This window comes from Montipora foliosa, chromosome 7 (assembly GCF_036669935.1).
Source record: "Montipora foliosa isolate CH-2021 chromosome 7, ASM3666993v2, whole genome shotgun sequence".
NCBI lineage: Eukaryota > Metazoa > Cnidaria > Anthozoa > Scleractinia > Acroporidae > Montipora > Montipora foliosa.
This window is the reverse complement of record NC_090875.1, coordinates 20,849,472-20,864,860: the sequence shown is the minus strand read 5'-3', so window position 1 is coordinate 20,864,860 and position 15,389 is coordinate 20,849,472. Positions and strand designations below refer to the sequence as shown.

At 37.9% G+C, this 15,389-nt stretch overlaps 1 protein-coding gene across 9 annotated transcripts in view; it reads left to right on the top strand.

Annotated features, from left to right (window-relative positions):
• The window catches only part of LOC138011289 (uncharacterized), a 17,836-nt gene extending 2,873 nt beyond the window's left edge, over positions 1-14,963 (top strand). Inside the window, exons 2-8 of one of the 9 annotated variants that reach the window (XM_068858254.1) lie at positions 2,363-2,919; positions 5,773-5,918; positions 6,420-6,648; positions 9,256-9,368; positions 9,678-9,932; positions 12,124-12,340; positions 13,926-14,963. In XM_068858254.1, coding sequence (XP_068714355.1) covers positions 2,363-2,593 — 231 coding nt within the window. In that variant the 3' untranslated portion in view covers positions 2,594-2,919; positions 5,773-5,918; positions 6,420-6,648; ... (2 more) ...; positions 12,124-12,340; positions 13,926-14,963. The other 8 variants (XM_068858251.1, XM_068858255.1, XM_068858250.1 and 5 more) reach the window with 8 other exon arrangements.
• The last annotated feature ends 426 nt before the right edge of the window (positions 14,964-15,389 follow it).

The window sequence follows — 15,389 nt, the reverse complement described above, 5'->3', positions numbered from 1 at the left end:
TAAGAGTATTCCAGTGCAGAAGTGCACCTCGTTCTTCGTGGGGCATGTCCTGCGGTTTTTTGCCAAGGGCAATTCTTGATGCAATTAGTTGTCGGTCAAAAAACGGTTTAAACTTATAAGGGTGGTGAATTTTTTTTTTAAAAGTAAGGCCATCCAATTAAAGGTTATAGCTCCGTTTCGGTTATTTGGCCCTGTTTGTTAAAGCTGTCGCGTGGGTTTTCTTACGTAATAATCGACGGAAGTCGCTACTAAATACCTTATTTGATACGTAGTACAATCGCGTCCTTAAGTGTCAGAAGTTAACTATCAGAAAGCACTTTTCTTATAGGTTCCACTGCTTTTCCTTTCAGGCCTGGAGATTCTCCATTGCTACGAGAAATAAATTTAAGCTTCGGGAAAACTTTTTTAACGAGTGTTTGCATCTAAAAAAACGAATAATAAAAGATGCCAACCTATGGAAATCTAAAATCTGGAGATTTTTTTTCCAGCCGGTCTCCCCACCCCTCCCTCAACCTACCCACTCCCCATCCCCTCCTCTCCCCCCCTTTAAACGCACCCACCCATCCCCCAGTAGCTCCTTCAGAATACAAGAATATTCTGCCACCATTGTGAATTTGCGGGAAAACGGGGTACTTACTTCAAGAATTTTTATTGGTTAATCGGAGATCCAATCAAACAATCGGTTATATGGCTATGATAGCTAAAGGAAGTCATTTTGTTTAGTTCTATTAAAACGTGTTTGGAACTCAGAGATGAAGAAGTGCATTAAGAAACAATGAAACGAGTTTGAAAAAATCGATTTTTTTTAAAACTTGGGGATGCAATTTGATTTAATGACCCGTACGGAAAACCGGGAGACTCCCGGATAATCTGGGACAGTTAGCTCGTATGAATTATTACTAGTAGAATCGCTTACAACTTTGAAATATACTGGGCGCAGCCGTCTTAAATAATTCAGTTGTGTCGTTAATAACACTTATTAGTAACATTAATTGTCACAATTATTCAAGATGGTGGCGCCCGGGTAATTTGAAGCAAAAAAATAGCGATTATGAAATTCATTTATTTCCAGTGCAAACGCTTTTTTGCGGGAAAAAAAATATATATATGATGGTAAACAAAAGTACCTGTGATTTAAAGTAATTTCTTGGTAAGAGTGGAGGACAAAATAACGTTTGATAACTTGGTAATATTACAGGAAATTTGTTTAGAAGAAAACTTCTTTTGGTACAATTGTTCAGGTGATTATATTCTCGCATTCTAACTTTTCAACACTGGGCGATGTGATCATAGTGTGGGTGCTAATTGAAAAGGGTACCTCACCAGGAAAAGATAAACACCATAAAACGATAATACAGTTTCATAAGGGTGTAGTTCTAAGGGACACTTGCTATAATAGGAGGAAGGATTTTAAGTCCAATTCACTTGTAAAAAACCCACACGTTAAACTAAGTGCAACGATGATTCGACTACAGTCGCTCAACTGGGCGAAAGCATGAATGCATGAAAGCCAAGCTCACCCAGATGACACACTGTCCAAGTCCTTCTTCTTCCCGTTGTTGAGGCTTTCGCTCAAGTCTTAAACGTTTTAAAGCCAAAATCATTTAGTATTGTGCGTTGTAGACTCTTTATTTTTTATTATTTTACAAAACAGAGACTAAAACAAATATAATACTTTAAAATAAATATTGAAATAAATAAATATTGTAAAAAGTATTGACAGGAAAAACTAGAACAAGGCAAACAAATGTAGAAGATCGAGCCATTTGAAGAAACATAAAAGAGCGATAGAGTCCATACTGGGCGAACCACCACAAATAAACAAAATGCTATAAATCTACTAATGAAACTTGAGGTAAATAAAATCAAACAGCTAAATAAAGGCAAACTTCTGAGTAGTTACATGAGTTCGCCATTAACCTTGGAATTTCCTGATTTTTCGTTTAAATGAAATAAGGTTGCTGCTGGAACGAACATTGAAAGGTAAACTATTCCGCCAAAGTTCCACCATTTGTATTGAAATATGAAAATTTAAAATTGGACGCCTTTGCAAATTTTTTCCTTAGTTCAAACAGTGATACCTTTTAAGAATGTGATGATCACTAATAATTAATAATTTCCAAGTTCAGATAACCATTTAAACCTTGTATAAAAAGTAACATCAGCCATAAAGCGTCGTTGTTGAAGAGATCTCAAATTAGCGAGTTTTATAATCACTGTCAGATTTCAGGATCATTCTTGAGGTCCTCCTCTGTATACGTTCTTATATTGAAGACTACGCCAAAGAAAATAAAGAAAAACAAGAAATTAAACACTGCTTATGCGAATTAGCTCTCACGAAACCGTCGTTAACTACTTGCAGGGTTCGTGGTCGGGCAAAACTCCTGCAAGTAAACCCACTAAAAAGAGACGATCTCTGCAAGCGCATTTGGACAAACGACTGGTCATGGGATCACGCTTAATACGACGAAAGGAAACATCACAAGACGACAATGAGGAAGAATTAAGACCAACAAGACAAAAAGATGAAGTACGAGGAAAACACGAACAGCGAAATAACGATACCCCAGCTCGTAGCTGTCAGAGAAGTTAGTCTCAATGCAACATCGAGTAAAAGGCGCAGAGCGGCCAAAGATACAAACAACAAGTACAAGAGGTCGTGGACGCAGATGGGGAAGAGGAACCAACTGCCGAGGATATTTCCTACAGAACGTAAATATTGTTGAGGAGATAAAAGAGAAGTGCGTAAAATCCACGCGTTAATCGTAGAAAAGGAGACTATTTCCTTGTCGAAGATCTCCCGAGATATGAAAGCTTTCTTTGCCGCAAACTAAGCCGAGTAGTTACAGTTAAAGGCGAAACACCCCTCGGAGTGAAATGAACAGCGAGAACTATCCATATCCGACAACAACAACTAAGGTAACCTATCCATTTTGAGAGGAGTAGTTCTATTAATTTCGCGCAAGACAAAGAATAATAAAAAAAAGCAGCGGTGACAAACATTAAAGTATAAACAAGCGCACTGATTGAAATTATTTGCATGACGTTTCCAATGCTTCGACATACATCCTCAGAAGTGACCGTTTACTACGAATTTAAACTTTTTAATATGTAACCTATTAAGTAACTACTTATTAACAATAATTGATTAATGAATTAACAATTAGTTAACAGTCACTTCTGAGGATGTATGTCAAAGGATACGAACGCCAAGTAAGTAATTTCAAACAATGCCGTTGCATGTTTTTGTCACGCCGTTTGATGCATAGTTCTGGTTTCGATAAAGACGGCAATCAATAATGCCGTGCAACCTCGTTCCCAGGGCTTCTCCCTCATTTGGGGGCGGGGCTTTTTTCTGACCGCCCTGCCCCCTTCTGAGGGAGAAGCCCTGGAAACGAGGCTGCCCCCCTTAAAAAATTTTATTATAATTATTATAATTAACATAATTAGTATAATTATAATTCAAATTATTATAATAACTATAATTATTTTAATTATTATTATTGTTATTAGAAACATAGTATTAGGTTAGTTTCGGGCGCAGACAATTTTTTATAGATTAAACTAGACCCTCCGTGATAGTACACTGGGTTGCCTGTGGTTCGTGCACCGTCCCAGGCAACTTTTTTTCAAGTTGGGGGGTCATTAAGACCATTTAATTAAGGGGTCACCCAGAAGTCATACCAGCAGAGGCCCTTTGGCTTGCATGTCCTCACATGTTCGTACGACTAAAAAGATCCTTTTCTGAGGTAAAAAGCTGACTGCGGGCCTATTATTTGTCAAAAAGAAGAAATTCCTGTCCTCTTTGGAAAAAATAGACACGCATTGCTTACGTGTGGTAGTGAAGTAACACAGCGATTTATTCCATATAAAATGTCAACTGAGCTGTGTGTTGTCTTCCAGGAGATTCAAGTTATCCTTGCGTAATATGTAGCTCTAACAGTACACGATATTGTTTCGTATTGTCTATCATTGTAGTGCCATGGCAGAAGTCTTGGGTAAATAGCCTGAGAAGACATGTGGTTACTAGCAAAGTATTGAACCCAGAAAGATTAAAGAAAATAAATGGGAAGTGAGAAACATTGGCTTTTGGGCTGACATGTTGATAATTGATTTTTGCTACGTTCAATTTTGGCTGCAGAAATAAATCGCAAAATCGAAAGTGACATGGCCGGAATTCAGGGGGCGCCATGATTAAGTTAATGCGGCATGTTTACTCGCCAAACAGTGAAGCGTCCGCGTCAAATGATGGCAAGATACCCGGTTTTCGTGAGTTTCTTTTCCTGTCAAGTGTTATAAAGTTTGACAATAAATGAGCGAAGTGAAAACAAAGATCACAATCGCCCAAACCCTTTAGGTTGACCATTGTTTCTGCTTAGTCGAAAATTTACTCTCCAAGACGAGGTTATTTATCACCAGGTAATTCCGTCATTTTGGAAATAGCAGCTACTTTATTATTCATCGGCGTCACAATTTTTTTGCTGATTTTGCGGCTCATTTTGTTGAAACTCAAGCACGCTTCCAACAGACCTGCTTATTTTCGTGAACCTTTCCTGCTGACAGAGCAATACTAAAAATGTCCTCCCGTATCACATTTCAACCTTGAGCTCGAAAATTCAATACACATTATGATATTATAATTCACAAAGGCAGAAAATATCACAGAATCCTTTTCCAGCGAAACATTTTATTGAAACAAGCAACATAAAAGATGCACTAAAACGCCATTCGCGTTGCAATGACTTTCGAGGCCATTGCTGGTTAACGAGAATAACAAACTCACGAGGCAGAATGTATATTTATATTTAATTAAGTTAGCACAACAGAAAGACACTAACCTCATTTTGACACGAAAATGCTTTACTATTGCCATAAAAACTATCCAGTTAAGCTCGCATATTATAAAACATGATGAATTCATAAAAGCCACCTTTTTCAGCGAACAATTTTTTGAAACAAACAACATATTTGCTATCAGAGGCAAAAACCCCTTCCTATTCCATTGCGTGCGTGAAGAGAAAAAAACTCGGTTGTGTCAAATATGTGCAATATTACACCAAATTAAAAGTTCAGGATCAAACCGTTTCCATGAAGAACCTTTTCCTTGAATAATAAAGCACAAAATAGACGACAAGCTTTCTTTCAAATAATTCTTGACTGTCACATTTCCAATTATGTTTTTACTGAAGACTGTGCAGAGTTGATCACAGATCCACTTAAGGTGTTCGATTTGTTCTGTCTTTGTTGAACCCATAAGTTACCAGAGAATTTTCCATTTGGTTTCAGTGTTCTACATAACAGCACACTTGGTAAAATTAGAAATGCAGCTCACAGATTGTTGTCGAAGTCCATTACTCGTCGCTTGTAAGATTCCACTGCCTGTCTTGTTCAGTATCCAATTGACTTGCCATTATTGAACTTCATAAGGGTATATTTTGTTCAAAGATCCACTAAAACGCCATTCGCGTTACATGACTTTCGACGCCATTGCCGGTTAAGTTTATCATTCTACTGTGTCCACCAGAGAAATCTACGCATTTCAACTACCCTCTCGATCCTAAGAAAATACGAGCAGAAGGCTCTATGCACAAAGATACCACTTAGCAGGGGAGTGACAGGCAAGACTTTTACCGACACGGAAAAAAAAAGAATACCGAACAAATGCCACCCACTTTCCGACTGGGATTGCCCTACGGCAACCCAGTAAAAATACAAAATGTACATAAATAATTAAAATAAAAACTTAAATATGAAATATATCATTTATTGCAGTTAAAAGGCGTTCCGATATCGATGTGTGTACAGTGCAGGGACGAGTTGACTGTGGTTGGAGGAAGTGCTGTCGGAGAGAGAATTTAGCAACAATTAGTTAACATGAGTCACTTCTGAGGATGTGTGTCGAAGCATACAAACGCCAAGTAAGTAATTTCAAACAATGCGCTTGTTTGTTTGTCACGCTGTTTGAGTCTTAATTTGGATGCATAGTTCTGGTTTCGATAAAGACGGCAATCAATAATGCCGTGCAAGCATATAGTGTCACGATTCCCCTCCCCCTCTATCTGCAACCTCGTTCCCAGGGCTTCTCCCTCATTTGGGGGAGGGGCGTTTTTTTATTGCCCCGCCCCCACATGAGGGAGAAGCCCTGGGAACGAGGTTGCAGATAGAGGGGGAGGGGAGGCGTGACTATGCTTGCATGGCTCTCCGAGGGACTGGGGCTGCGTGGGAGATTGAATGATCATTCAACCCCAGCCCCAGTCCCTCGGAGTGCCTGCTCGCAGGCTTATTGATTGCTGTCTCTATCGAAACCAGAACTATGCATCCAAATTAAGACGCAAACGGCGTGACAAACAAACAAGTGCATTAATTAGCTTAAATATTATACTTATTTTAATTATTATTATATCAATTATTTTTATTAGAAACAGCATCAGGTGTTCCGATGTGCGTACAGTGCAGGGACGAGTTGACTGTGGTTGGAGGAAGTGCTGCTGAACCCTGCTAAACCAGTGAAGCTACATCATGGGAACTCACAGTTAATATGAGCAACTCTTTGTCAGCTTTTTAACTTGTGCGGCCAAGCAGAAGTGAATTACTTGGTTCATCTCTTTTTGCTGTCAACATGTTCGTGGCAGGATCATTGACTCAACGGTAAGAATTTTCAAATGGGTTATACGTCAAGTTTAGCTTTTAACTTACTATTGTTCTGTTAATTAAAGGAGAAAAGTTTAAACTTCAGAAGAATTCACTTTTTTTCGTTTGGAGCTGACCATGTTTAATTTTGGAGTCTGCTTTTTGAAAACCTCAAGGTTAACTTAACTTTGTTATTGGGATTTTGATGTTGCCCCTGTCTCTTCCAACCTTAAACTAAATACATGTAGAAAACTTTATTAAGGAAAAGCATGTTAGTACTTGTAACTACTTAGAGTAACTTCTAATTACTGGAAATGTAATTGGCATAAAGGAGTTGTTTTCCCTATCCAGTTATGGTATTTCAACTGTGTACTTAAGATTATTTTATCGTCAATCTCGAAAGAGGATTGAATTTTTTGGGTGGATAATTTGTGAAAGAGTGTAAGGAAAATATCGTCCGTGGCGTAGTATAATTCATTTTTCACTGCTTGAAGTGCTTTGTCATGCGTGCCAGTAATAATCCATTTTCCGCTATGTTAAGGAAGTGACATCCCTAAAGTTGGGTTCCGTTAGGGGTCTCTCTCTCTCTCTCTCTCTCTCTCTCTCTCTCCACATGATTACTTTCACTGGTGTCTTGTTCCAAACTTCTTGTCTCCTGTTCCTTTTTAAAGCTTGCTAAACCAGTGAAGCTACATCGTGGGAACTCACAGTTAATTAACCTTGAGTTTCGGTTTTGACCTCAAGAAGGTAACTCACGTATTTGCCTTATAAAAAGAACAAGTTGAAACTTCTGATGTATTTATGTCCTTATTGTTTGGAGCTGACCAATGTTTGGAAGTTTTAGAGAACACTTCCTGGGTATGTTAAGGTTAACTTAACCTTATTATTGGAATTTTGATACCGCCTTGTCCCTTCCCACTCTGAAATAAGAACATGTAGAAAAATCATAAGGAAGAGGGAAAAGCCTTTTTTCCCCATCTGGATATAGTATTTTCGAATCAGTGTAGAGGAGATATCGTTAACGTCACCTATTGTCATTGCTTAACCAGTGACGCAAGATCATAGGACTTCAAAATTTACATGAGAAACTCTCTACGAGCTTTTTGACTTGTGCGGACGAGCAGAACTGGCAGCATCAAGGCAGCAGTGAAGTACTTGGTTCATCTCTTGTTGCAGTAAACGCGTTCATGGCAGGATTGACTCAAAATTAATTTAAGCCATGGGAAAAACTGTTTTAATGAGTGTTTGCATCAGGAAAACGAATTATTAGAATCACTTACAACTTTACTGGGCGCAGCCGTCTTAAATAATTCAGTTGTGTTGTTAATAACACTTAAGGTGATTCCTTAGTAATAGAAGATGTTGTAAGATTTTCCTTAAACTTTTCTCGATTATTCCCTGCATTATGGTGACTCGAAATGTGCAATTAAATAAATAGGTCACCGAGCTTGTTCGCGAGATATAACTTCCTCAAGTTACTCATTTAATCATTGCGACTTCATCCATCAAGGACAAGTTTGTTCTGTCGGTACGCGGTTCAGGCTACGTTTTGCAGAACAGGAAGCACAGCTTTGACGTAATTCTTTAAATAACAAAACAGATGAATTGTATTGCTCAAAAGGAATAATTTAACGTTTGTTTTGTGTGCACAGGCACACGTCTTGAAAAGGCACTGACTACAAATATTCTTCGGGTGCGTGATCTCGAGGAGACAATTTTGTGTCCATGAGTGATGGCTTTCCTGTAACTTTTTTGACGTAAATTTTTTAACATTTTTACAGCACTAAGGTGATGAGTAACAGAATAAAATTATGCCAAAAAAAAGATAGGTCACCAACCTCGTTTAGGAAAGCAGACCAAGCTTGACCCCTCAACAACACTTCTCCCCGATAGCAAGGTTTCACTTTCACTGTTGGACTGAAATGTTCTTTAGCATCATCAAAGCTATCACTCGACTTTTTGTTTTGCGAGAGTCTAAAAGGTTTCTTGTTTTGCTCTTTACTGCTGTGCTCTGAAAACGGCCATTCTTCTTCTTTCTAGCGAGGTTTCCGGCAGGAAAGGTCGCCATTTTGAAATGTTTTTGGCCATGTTCGATATATCAATATTCACACATGGCTACGAGTCTATGGTTAAATTCAAACATCGTTTAGTTTAGAAATATCCGTTTAGACTTGTGACACAAAGAAAACAGAACTGAGCCGTGAAATTTGACCATAAAGCCTCTTTGCCATGCCTTAATACGAACGTGGCCTATGCTGTGTTATGCGCAGAACAGGATGCGCAGTGCAATACTAGGGAATCACCTTAATAACATTAGTCTAATAGAATTAATATTTAACAATTATTCGCCAAAGGCAAAGTGATTATCACTGAGCCTGAGGCGAATAATTGTTTTAGTATAAATACACAGGTGATTATTTCAAAAAAGAGAAAAAAAACATTTCAACGCAAAAATCATCTTTACTTACAGTGGCAAAACGACTACTGGCAGCCATTTTGTCCGTCGAGGTGATTATCGGCTGATAATCCGAGATAGCGAGCCAATGAGAGTGTGCGATTTTGTATAATCACCTGTGTATTTATACTAATAACATTTAGTAACATTAATTGTCACAATTATCCAAGGTGGTGGCTCCCGGTCAATTTGAAGTCAAAAACAAGCGGACAAGCATGAGTTAATTACTTGGTTCATCTCTTTTTGCTGTCAACATGTTTATGGCAGGATCATTGACTCAACGGTAAGAATTTTCAAACGGGTTATATGTCAAGTTTTGGCTTTTAACTTACGTGTTGTCCTGTAAAGGCCCGTGCAAATGCTCGGAACATTGTTGGGGCCAACATGTTGCGAGCGTTTGCACACCATGTTGGAGATGACAATGTTTAATTTTGGAGTCCGCTTGTTTTAAATCCTTAAGGTTAAGTTAACCTTGAATTTGAAATTTTAACGTCGCCCCTGTCTCTTCCAACCCTAAACTAAATACATGTAGAAAAATTATTATAAGGAAAAGCATATGTTAGTAACTACTGAAATATATAATCTTTTGCAGTGAAAAGGTGTTCTGATGTGCATAATTATAGTGTAGCTGGGACGAGTTGACTGTGGTTGGAGGAAGTGCTGTCGGCAGAGAGAATGTGCTTTTTGAAGCCTGTTAAACCAGTGAAGCTACATCATGGGGAAACCACAATTAAAATGAACAACTCTTTGCCAGCTTTTTAACTTGTGTTGGACAAGCAGAACATGAAGTACTTGGTTAATCTCTTTTTGCTGTCAACATGTTTATGGCAGGATCATTGACTCAACGGTAAGAATTTTCAAATGGGTTACACGTCTAGTTTCACTTTTCACTTACGTATTTGTCTTGTAAAAAGAATAGCTCCAAACTTCTCAAGAATTCATTTTCTTTCTTGCTTGGAGCTGACCATGTTTTGGAGTCCACTTTCTTACCATGTTGTCTGAAATGCGCATACGCACTCCTTTAAGGTTTTGCAAAGGCAGCAAAGGCGTTCCATTGTTCGAGTTAGTGCTCAAAATTAGTCAACTTAGTTGAATTGAAATAATTATAATAATAATAGTAATAATTTATTCATATTTAAATTATCGTGAAAAGGAGAATCTTGAGGTTATTTATAATTTTTTGTCCTTTATTAAAAGATGATGTACGTACTAAGTCATTCTATTGTTTTTTGACTCTAACAAAAATAGAGTACTTAAGACAATTTACTCTTCCTGATTTCCTTTGTATTTATATACATGATTTGCTTGTGTAATTTTACTTTAACAATATTCAAAAAAAGAATTTTTGTGGGAGGCGAGCCCACCTCATGGTTATAATGTGTGCTTGACTCGGGGGAACATTGTGTTGTGTTCTTAGACAAGACACTTTAATTACTCTCACGGTGCCTAGCTTTCTCCACCCAAGTGGGTACCGGCAAATTTATTGTTGGAGGGTAGCCCTGCGATGGACTGGCATCCCATCCAGGGGGAAGTAGAAATACTCCAAGTCGCTTCATGCCATGGTAACTGGGATAAGCTCCGGCCTGATGGCCGCACTGCCTTCTGGCTCGTATGCAGAAACTTTACCTTTTGTAGCATTCTACTATAAGGGACTTATAAGGAGAGTGCTTTCTGATAGTTATCATCATCTGACACCTAAAGACACGATTGTAGTTTGTATCAATAAAGTATATTAGCGACTTCTGTGTATTCTTCCATACAAAAGCCCATGCGACAGTTCGCACAAACAGTGTCAAATAACCAAAATAAAGCTATAACCTTTATTTGGACGACCCTACTTTAAAAAGAGCATTGACCATCCTTTAACGTGCCGTTTTTAGAAAGACAACTAATTGCATAAAGAAATTAACTGATTAGAGTGTAGTGTGAAGTGTTAAGTTTCTACCCCATATGAACCATGTGAGCATTAGCCCTACTAATGGAAATGGACCCACACAATGGTTAGATCATCACCGCTCTACCGACTGAGCTACAAGGTCAGATGGGAGCAGGCCGTGGAAACTGAAGATGTTAAAGTCACGGCAATGAACATGTACAAGGAAGGATTACATTTTTGCAAACGTTGCTTCACGGCCAACATTTGCAAGAATGTAATTCTTCCTTGTACTTGTACATGTTCATTGCCGTGACTTTAACATCTTCAGTTCTCACGGCCTGCTCCCATCTGACCTTGTAGCTCAGTCGGTAGAGCAGCGGTGATCTAACCTGAAGGTCGTGGCTTCAATTCCCACCTTGGTCAGAGTTTTTCTCTGTCCTTGTGTGGGCCCATTTCCATTAGTAGGGCCAACACTCATATGGGGTAGAAACTTAGCACTTCACATTACACTCTAATCAGTTAATTTCTTTATGCAATTAGTTGTCTTTCTAAAAACGGTACGTTTTAAGGATGGTGAATGCTCTTTTCAAAGTAAGGTCGTCCAAATAAAGGTTATAACTTTATTTTGGTTATTTGACCCTGTTTGTTAGAGTTGTCGCATGGGGTTTCGTAGGAAGAATATATAAAGTCGCTAATAAACACTTTATTGATACAAGCTACAATCGTGTTAGGTGTCAAACAAAGGTAACTATCAGAAAGCACTCTCCTGATAAGTCCCACTGCTAAAAAATTTAGCTGACAGTGGGAAAAACTGTTTTTAATGAGTGTTTGCATCAAGTAAAAAGAATGTGTTCAATAATACTCTTGGAATCATAGGCAGAAACCTGTCAGAGCTCGGGTTCAGTGGTGACTGAGCACTCGCCTCTCACCAATGTGTTCCCAGACTCTGCGTCACATGTGGTTTGAGTTTGTTGGTTCTCTACTCTTCTCCGAGATGTTTTTTTCCGGTTACTCCAGTTTTACGCTCTTCTCAAAAACATTTGATTTTATTTGCATCAATTTGTTGATTTCAGTGTACTGTGTCCCCAATTAGTGCTCCAGCGTTAGAATGACTAGACACTTGAATAAAGTTCCTTTCTTTCTATTTTTTTTTTTACTCCAGTAACATGTTGAAGATGCGGTCAAGAGAAAACCTTGGGCCTATGCTCTGGAGAAGATGACAGGAAGTAAAGGAGGTGGATGTTTCAGCTATCACTGAGTATTTTAAACTCTTGTATGACTGGATGAAGAAACAAAGAAAGGAGATCGGTGATGCTCCACTGGGGTGAGACGAGTACCCTACAATGACTTCTACATGACTACAGACTGAACAAGTTAAGGCAGGTCCAACATCTGGGATTCCTTTCCTCATTCCAGTCATGTTTTACTTTAACGTGATGGTCTTAGCATTTCCATTTGCAGCATTGGTTTGGTAAAAATGTTTTCAAAAGCAGTAATAGACTCAAGGGCAATGCTTAATGTGCATCCCTTGTTTGGTTTCTGTTGGGTAGGCATATGCGCATAAGGTGCTCGGTCTATAACCATGAAATTGAATTTTTTGTGTGACTTGACCGAAAAATGGTTTTGGGGTTCCTTTTATTCCACAAACAACTTGTTATGCAGGGAAAAAAGAGGAAAATTCTATGACATCGTTTAGAAACTTAAGCCTTTTTTCCAGCGACTTCTTGTTTATCGATAACTCTATATAGTGTAAATTCTCGATATTGATCGATTCACATACTGAAGACTCTAAAACTTTTTATTTTGATCAGCAATAAACTGCTTTTGCTCTCCTGAAATTTTTTTACATAGCCATGGATGGACCTGTCAGTTCTGCAGCCAATCAATTTTTCCATTTCACTCTGACAATTGAGGATTGTGAGCTTTTTCAGCTTTCTTTCAACTCCAACTCTGACTGTTTGTGCTCCAAGGATACTCTAAATTCTATAACATACTGATGATTTAGTAGTAGATAAAATATGAGCGGGAGATCTGTATGGGCCTTTACAATGGCGAGCCATTGTAAACGTCCATACAGATCGGATGCGAATATTTTATCCTGCTTGTGAAATGAATACATACATTAAATTAGATGCAAAGTATTGTTATTTTAATCAGTAGAGATCTGTATCAAAAGTTAATGAATACTAATTAGCTGAGCAGGAGTTTGTATCAAAAGTTAATTCTACTGTTTAATAATAATATTCATCAACCCCAGTTCATTTGTATTGGGGTTTACAGTTGACATGTGTACAATATGTGATGTGAATACTGTGCTGGGATTGGTTTGCACCCTAATGAATTATTAATGAGTTTTACAACCACAATATGTTATTACAGACTTTATCTAATATTGTTTGACACTGTGTGACCCCCCTTTTGAAAAATCCTGGCTACACCCTTGCATTGTGGTCCTGTGTATGGGCATCCTTCTTTAAATTTACAAATATTTGTGAATAACTTTTATTCTGTCTTGGATAAAAAAAAAAGCTCTGCTTGATATCTGGTGGTTTTAACATTAATCTCTTAAACTATGATAATCATGCCCCTACAGAAGAATTCGTAAATACCTTAAGTTCCTTAATTATGGTGTATCAGTTCGGGGAAATACTTATAGTTCTACTCTTAGATCCTTAACAATTCTACAAAAGAGAGCCATATGTATTAATTACTACCTTGTCAAAACCAGATGAGCACTCTGAGCCTCTCTCCAAAGCTCTGGAAATTTTAAAAGAAAAGGACATTGTTTTCTTTTACGTAGTTTTTATGTATCAGTATCATAACAACCCTCTTCCCTCATCTTTTGATAATTTCTTCAGGACAGTATCATCAATTTATCAATACAAAACCAGATTTGCTAAATCAAGTAATATTACATAAAAAATATCAAAACTAACTATGGTCAATTTAACATTTGCTTTGCAGCTGCCAAAATTTGGAATAATTTAAACGACTACCCCAAAAAGAATTCAATAAGGAAGTAAAGCTAAACATCTTGCAGACTTATGAATGTTCATCTGGGCCCGGTTGTTCGAAAGCAGATTAACTTAATCCAGGATTAGCGTATACTTTTATTTCAAGTTTTAACTTTTCGGTGAAAGTTTCTTTTGCTTATTTTTGTTTTTCAAGATTGACTTCTAATGTAAGGTTTTGCCGAATATCAGCGTTGAACAGCTCTTGGGAGTAGAGAAATAAACTTTTAGCGAGAAGCAGAAACGAAGCTAAATTCAATACTTTATTCTCTCCGGAACACCACTCTCAGAAATTACAAAGACGCACGTGTTTATTGAAAGTCGAGGAGCAATAGAGACGCCCCCTCTAAGCATGCAAGTGTCACGGATAGAAATGTAACACAACAATGTTCGAGGCACTACAAACTCCTTGGTTAATTTTTAATCTGGAATTAGCGTTAATCGGCTTTTGAACAAACCGGGCCCTGGTATTTAGTAATGTAGTACTTAGTATTGTAATTCATCTTTTTCTGCTTGCATGCATTGAGTCTTTTGACTGCGGGTTTTCCTTTTTTACTGTTATTTGATTTTCTCATGATATTATCTGTTCCTTAAAATTATCTTTTCAAGCTTTAATATAATTTTTTTTTAATTTGCTCTGAGTGAACTATTAACAAATTTTAGTATCAATTATTTTTTGTGATTGTAATATGTTTAAATATGGTAAAAAAGCTTCTTGTTGTTGAAATATATTTTTGATTCAAGACAACGCTTATTTTATGTAACCTCAGTATTTGGCTTTACAACGACTTGGAACTTGGTCCTCCTCCTTCACTCTGCGGGGTGGGGTCTGTCACAAGCTCAGCCTGCATATCCAAATTCAGAAAAACTGGCAACTAACAACTAGATGTAGTCTCATCAATTGAGCTTAATTGAATTGATAAAATCTGCTTAACTACCCCAGTTCAAAAGAGAACCTTGAATTAACATGAAATAAAGAACTATGATTCTAGTTGAGTGTTTTTTTGATATATATGACGGCTTTTGCATAGATTAGTAGGATGCAGGGAGAAAGTCCTTATAAACTAAAAAATGCAGGAATGAAGGGAAGAATGAATGAAAAAAGTAGAACGACTGTAAAAACAAGGTTTAACCGCGCACCGGTGGCTCAGTTGGATGAGCACCAGGTTGTCACGCAGGAGGTCGTGAGTTCAACTCGGGCCGGACCAACACTCAGGGTCTTTAAATAACTGAGGAGAAAGTGCTGCCTTTGTAATTACATCTGCAAATGGTTAGACTCTCTAGTCTTCTCGGATAAGGACGATAAGCCGGAGGTCCCGTAAAAGAACCCACACACTGTTCGTAAAGAGTAAGACATGTAGTTCCCGGTGTTGTAGCCTGCGAGCAGGCTCACCTTATAGGCGGTGGATCCGCAATC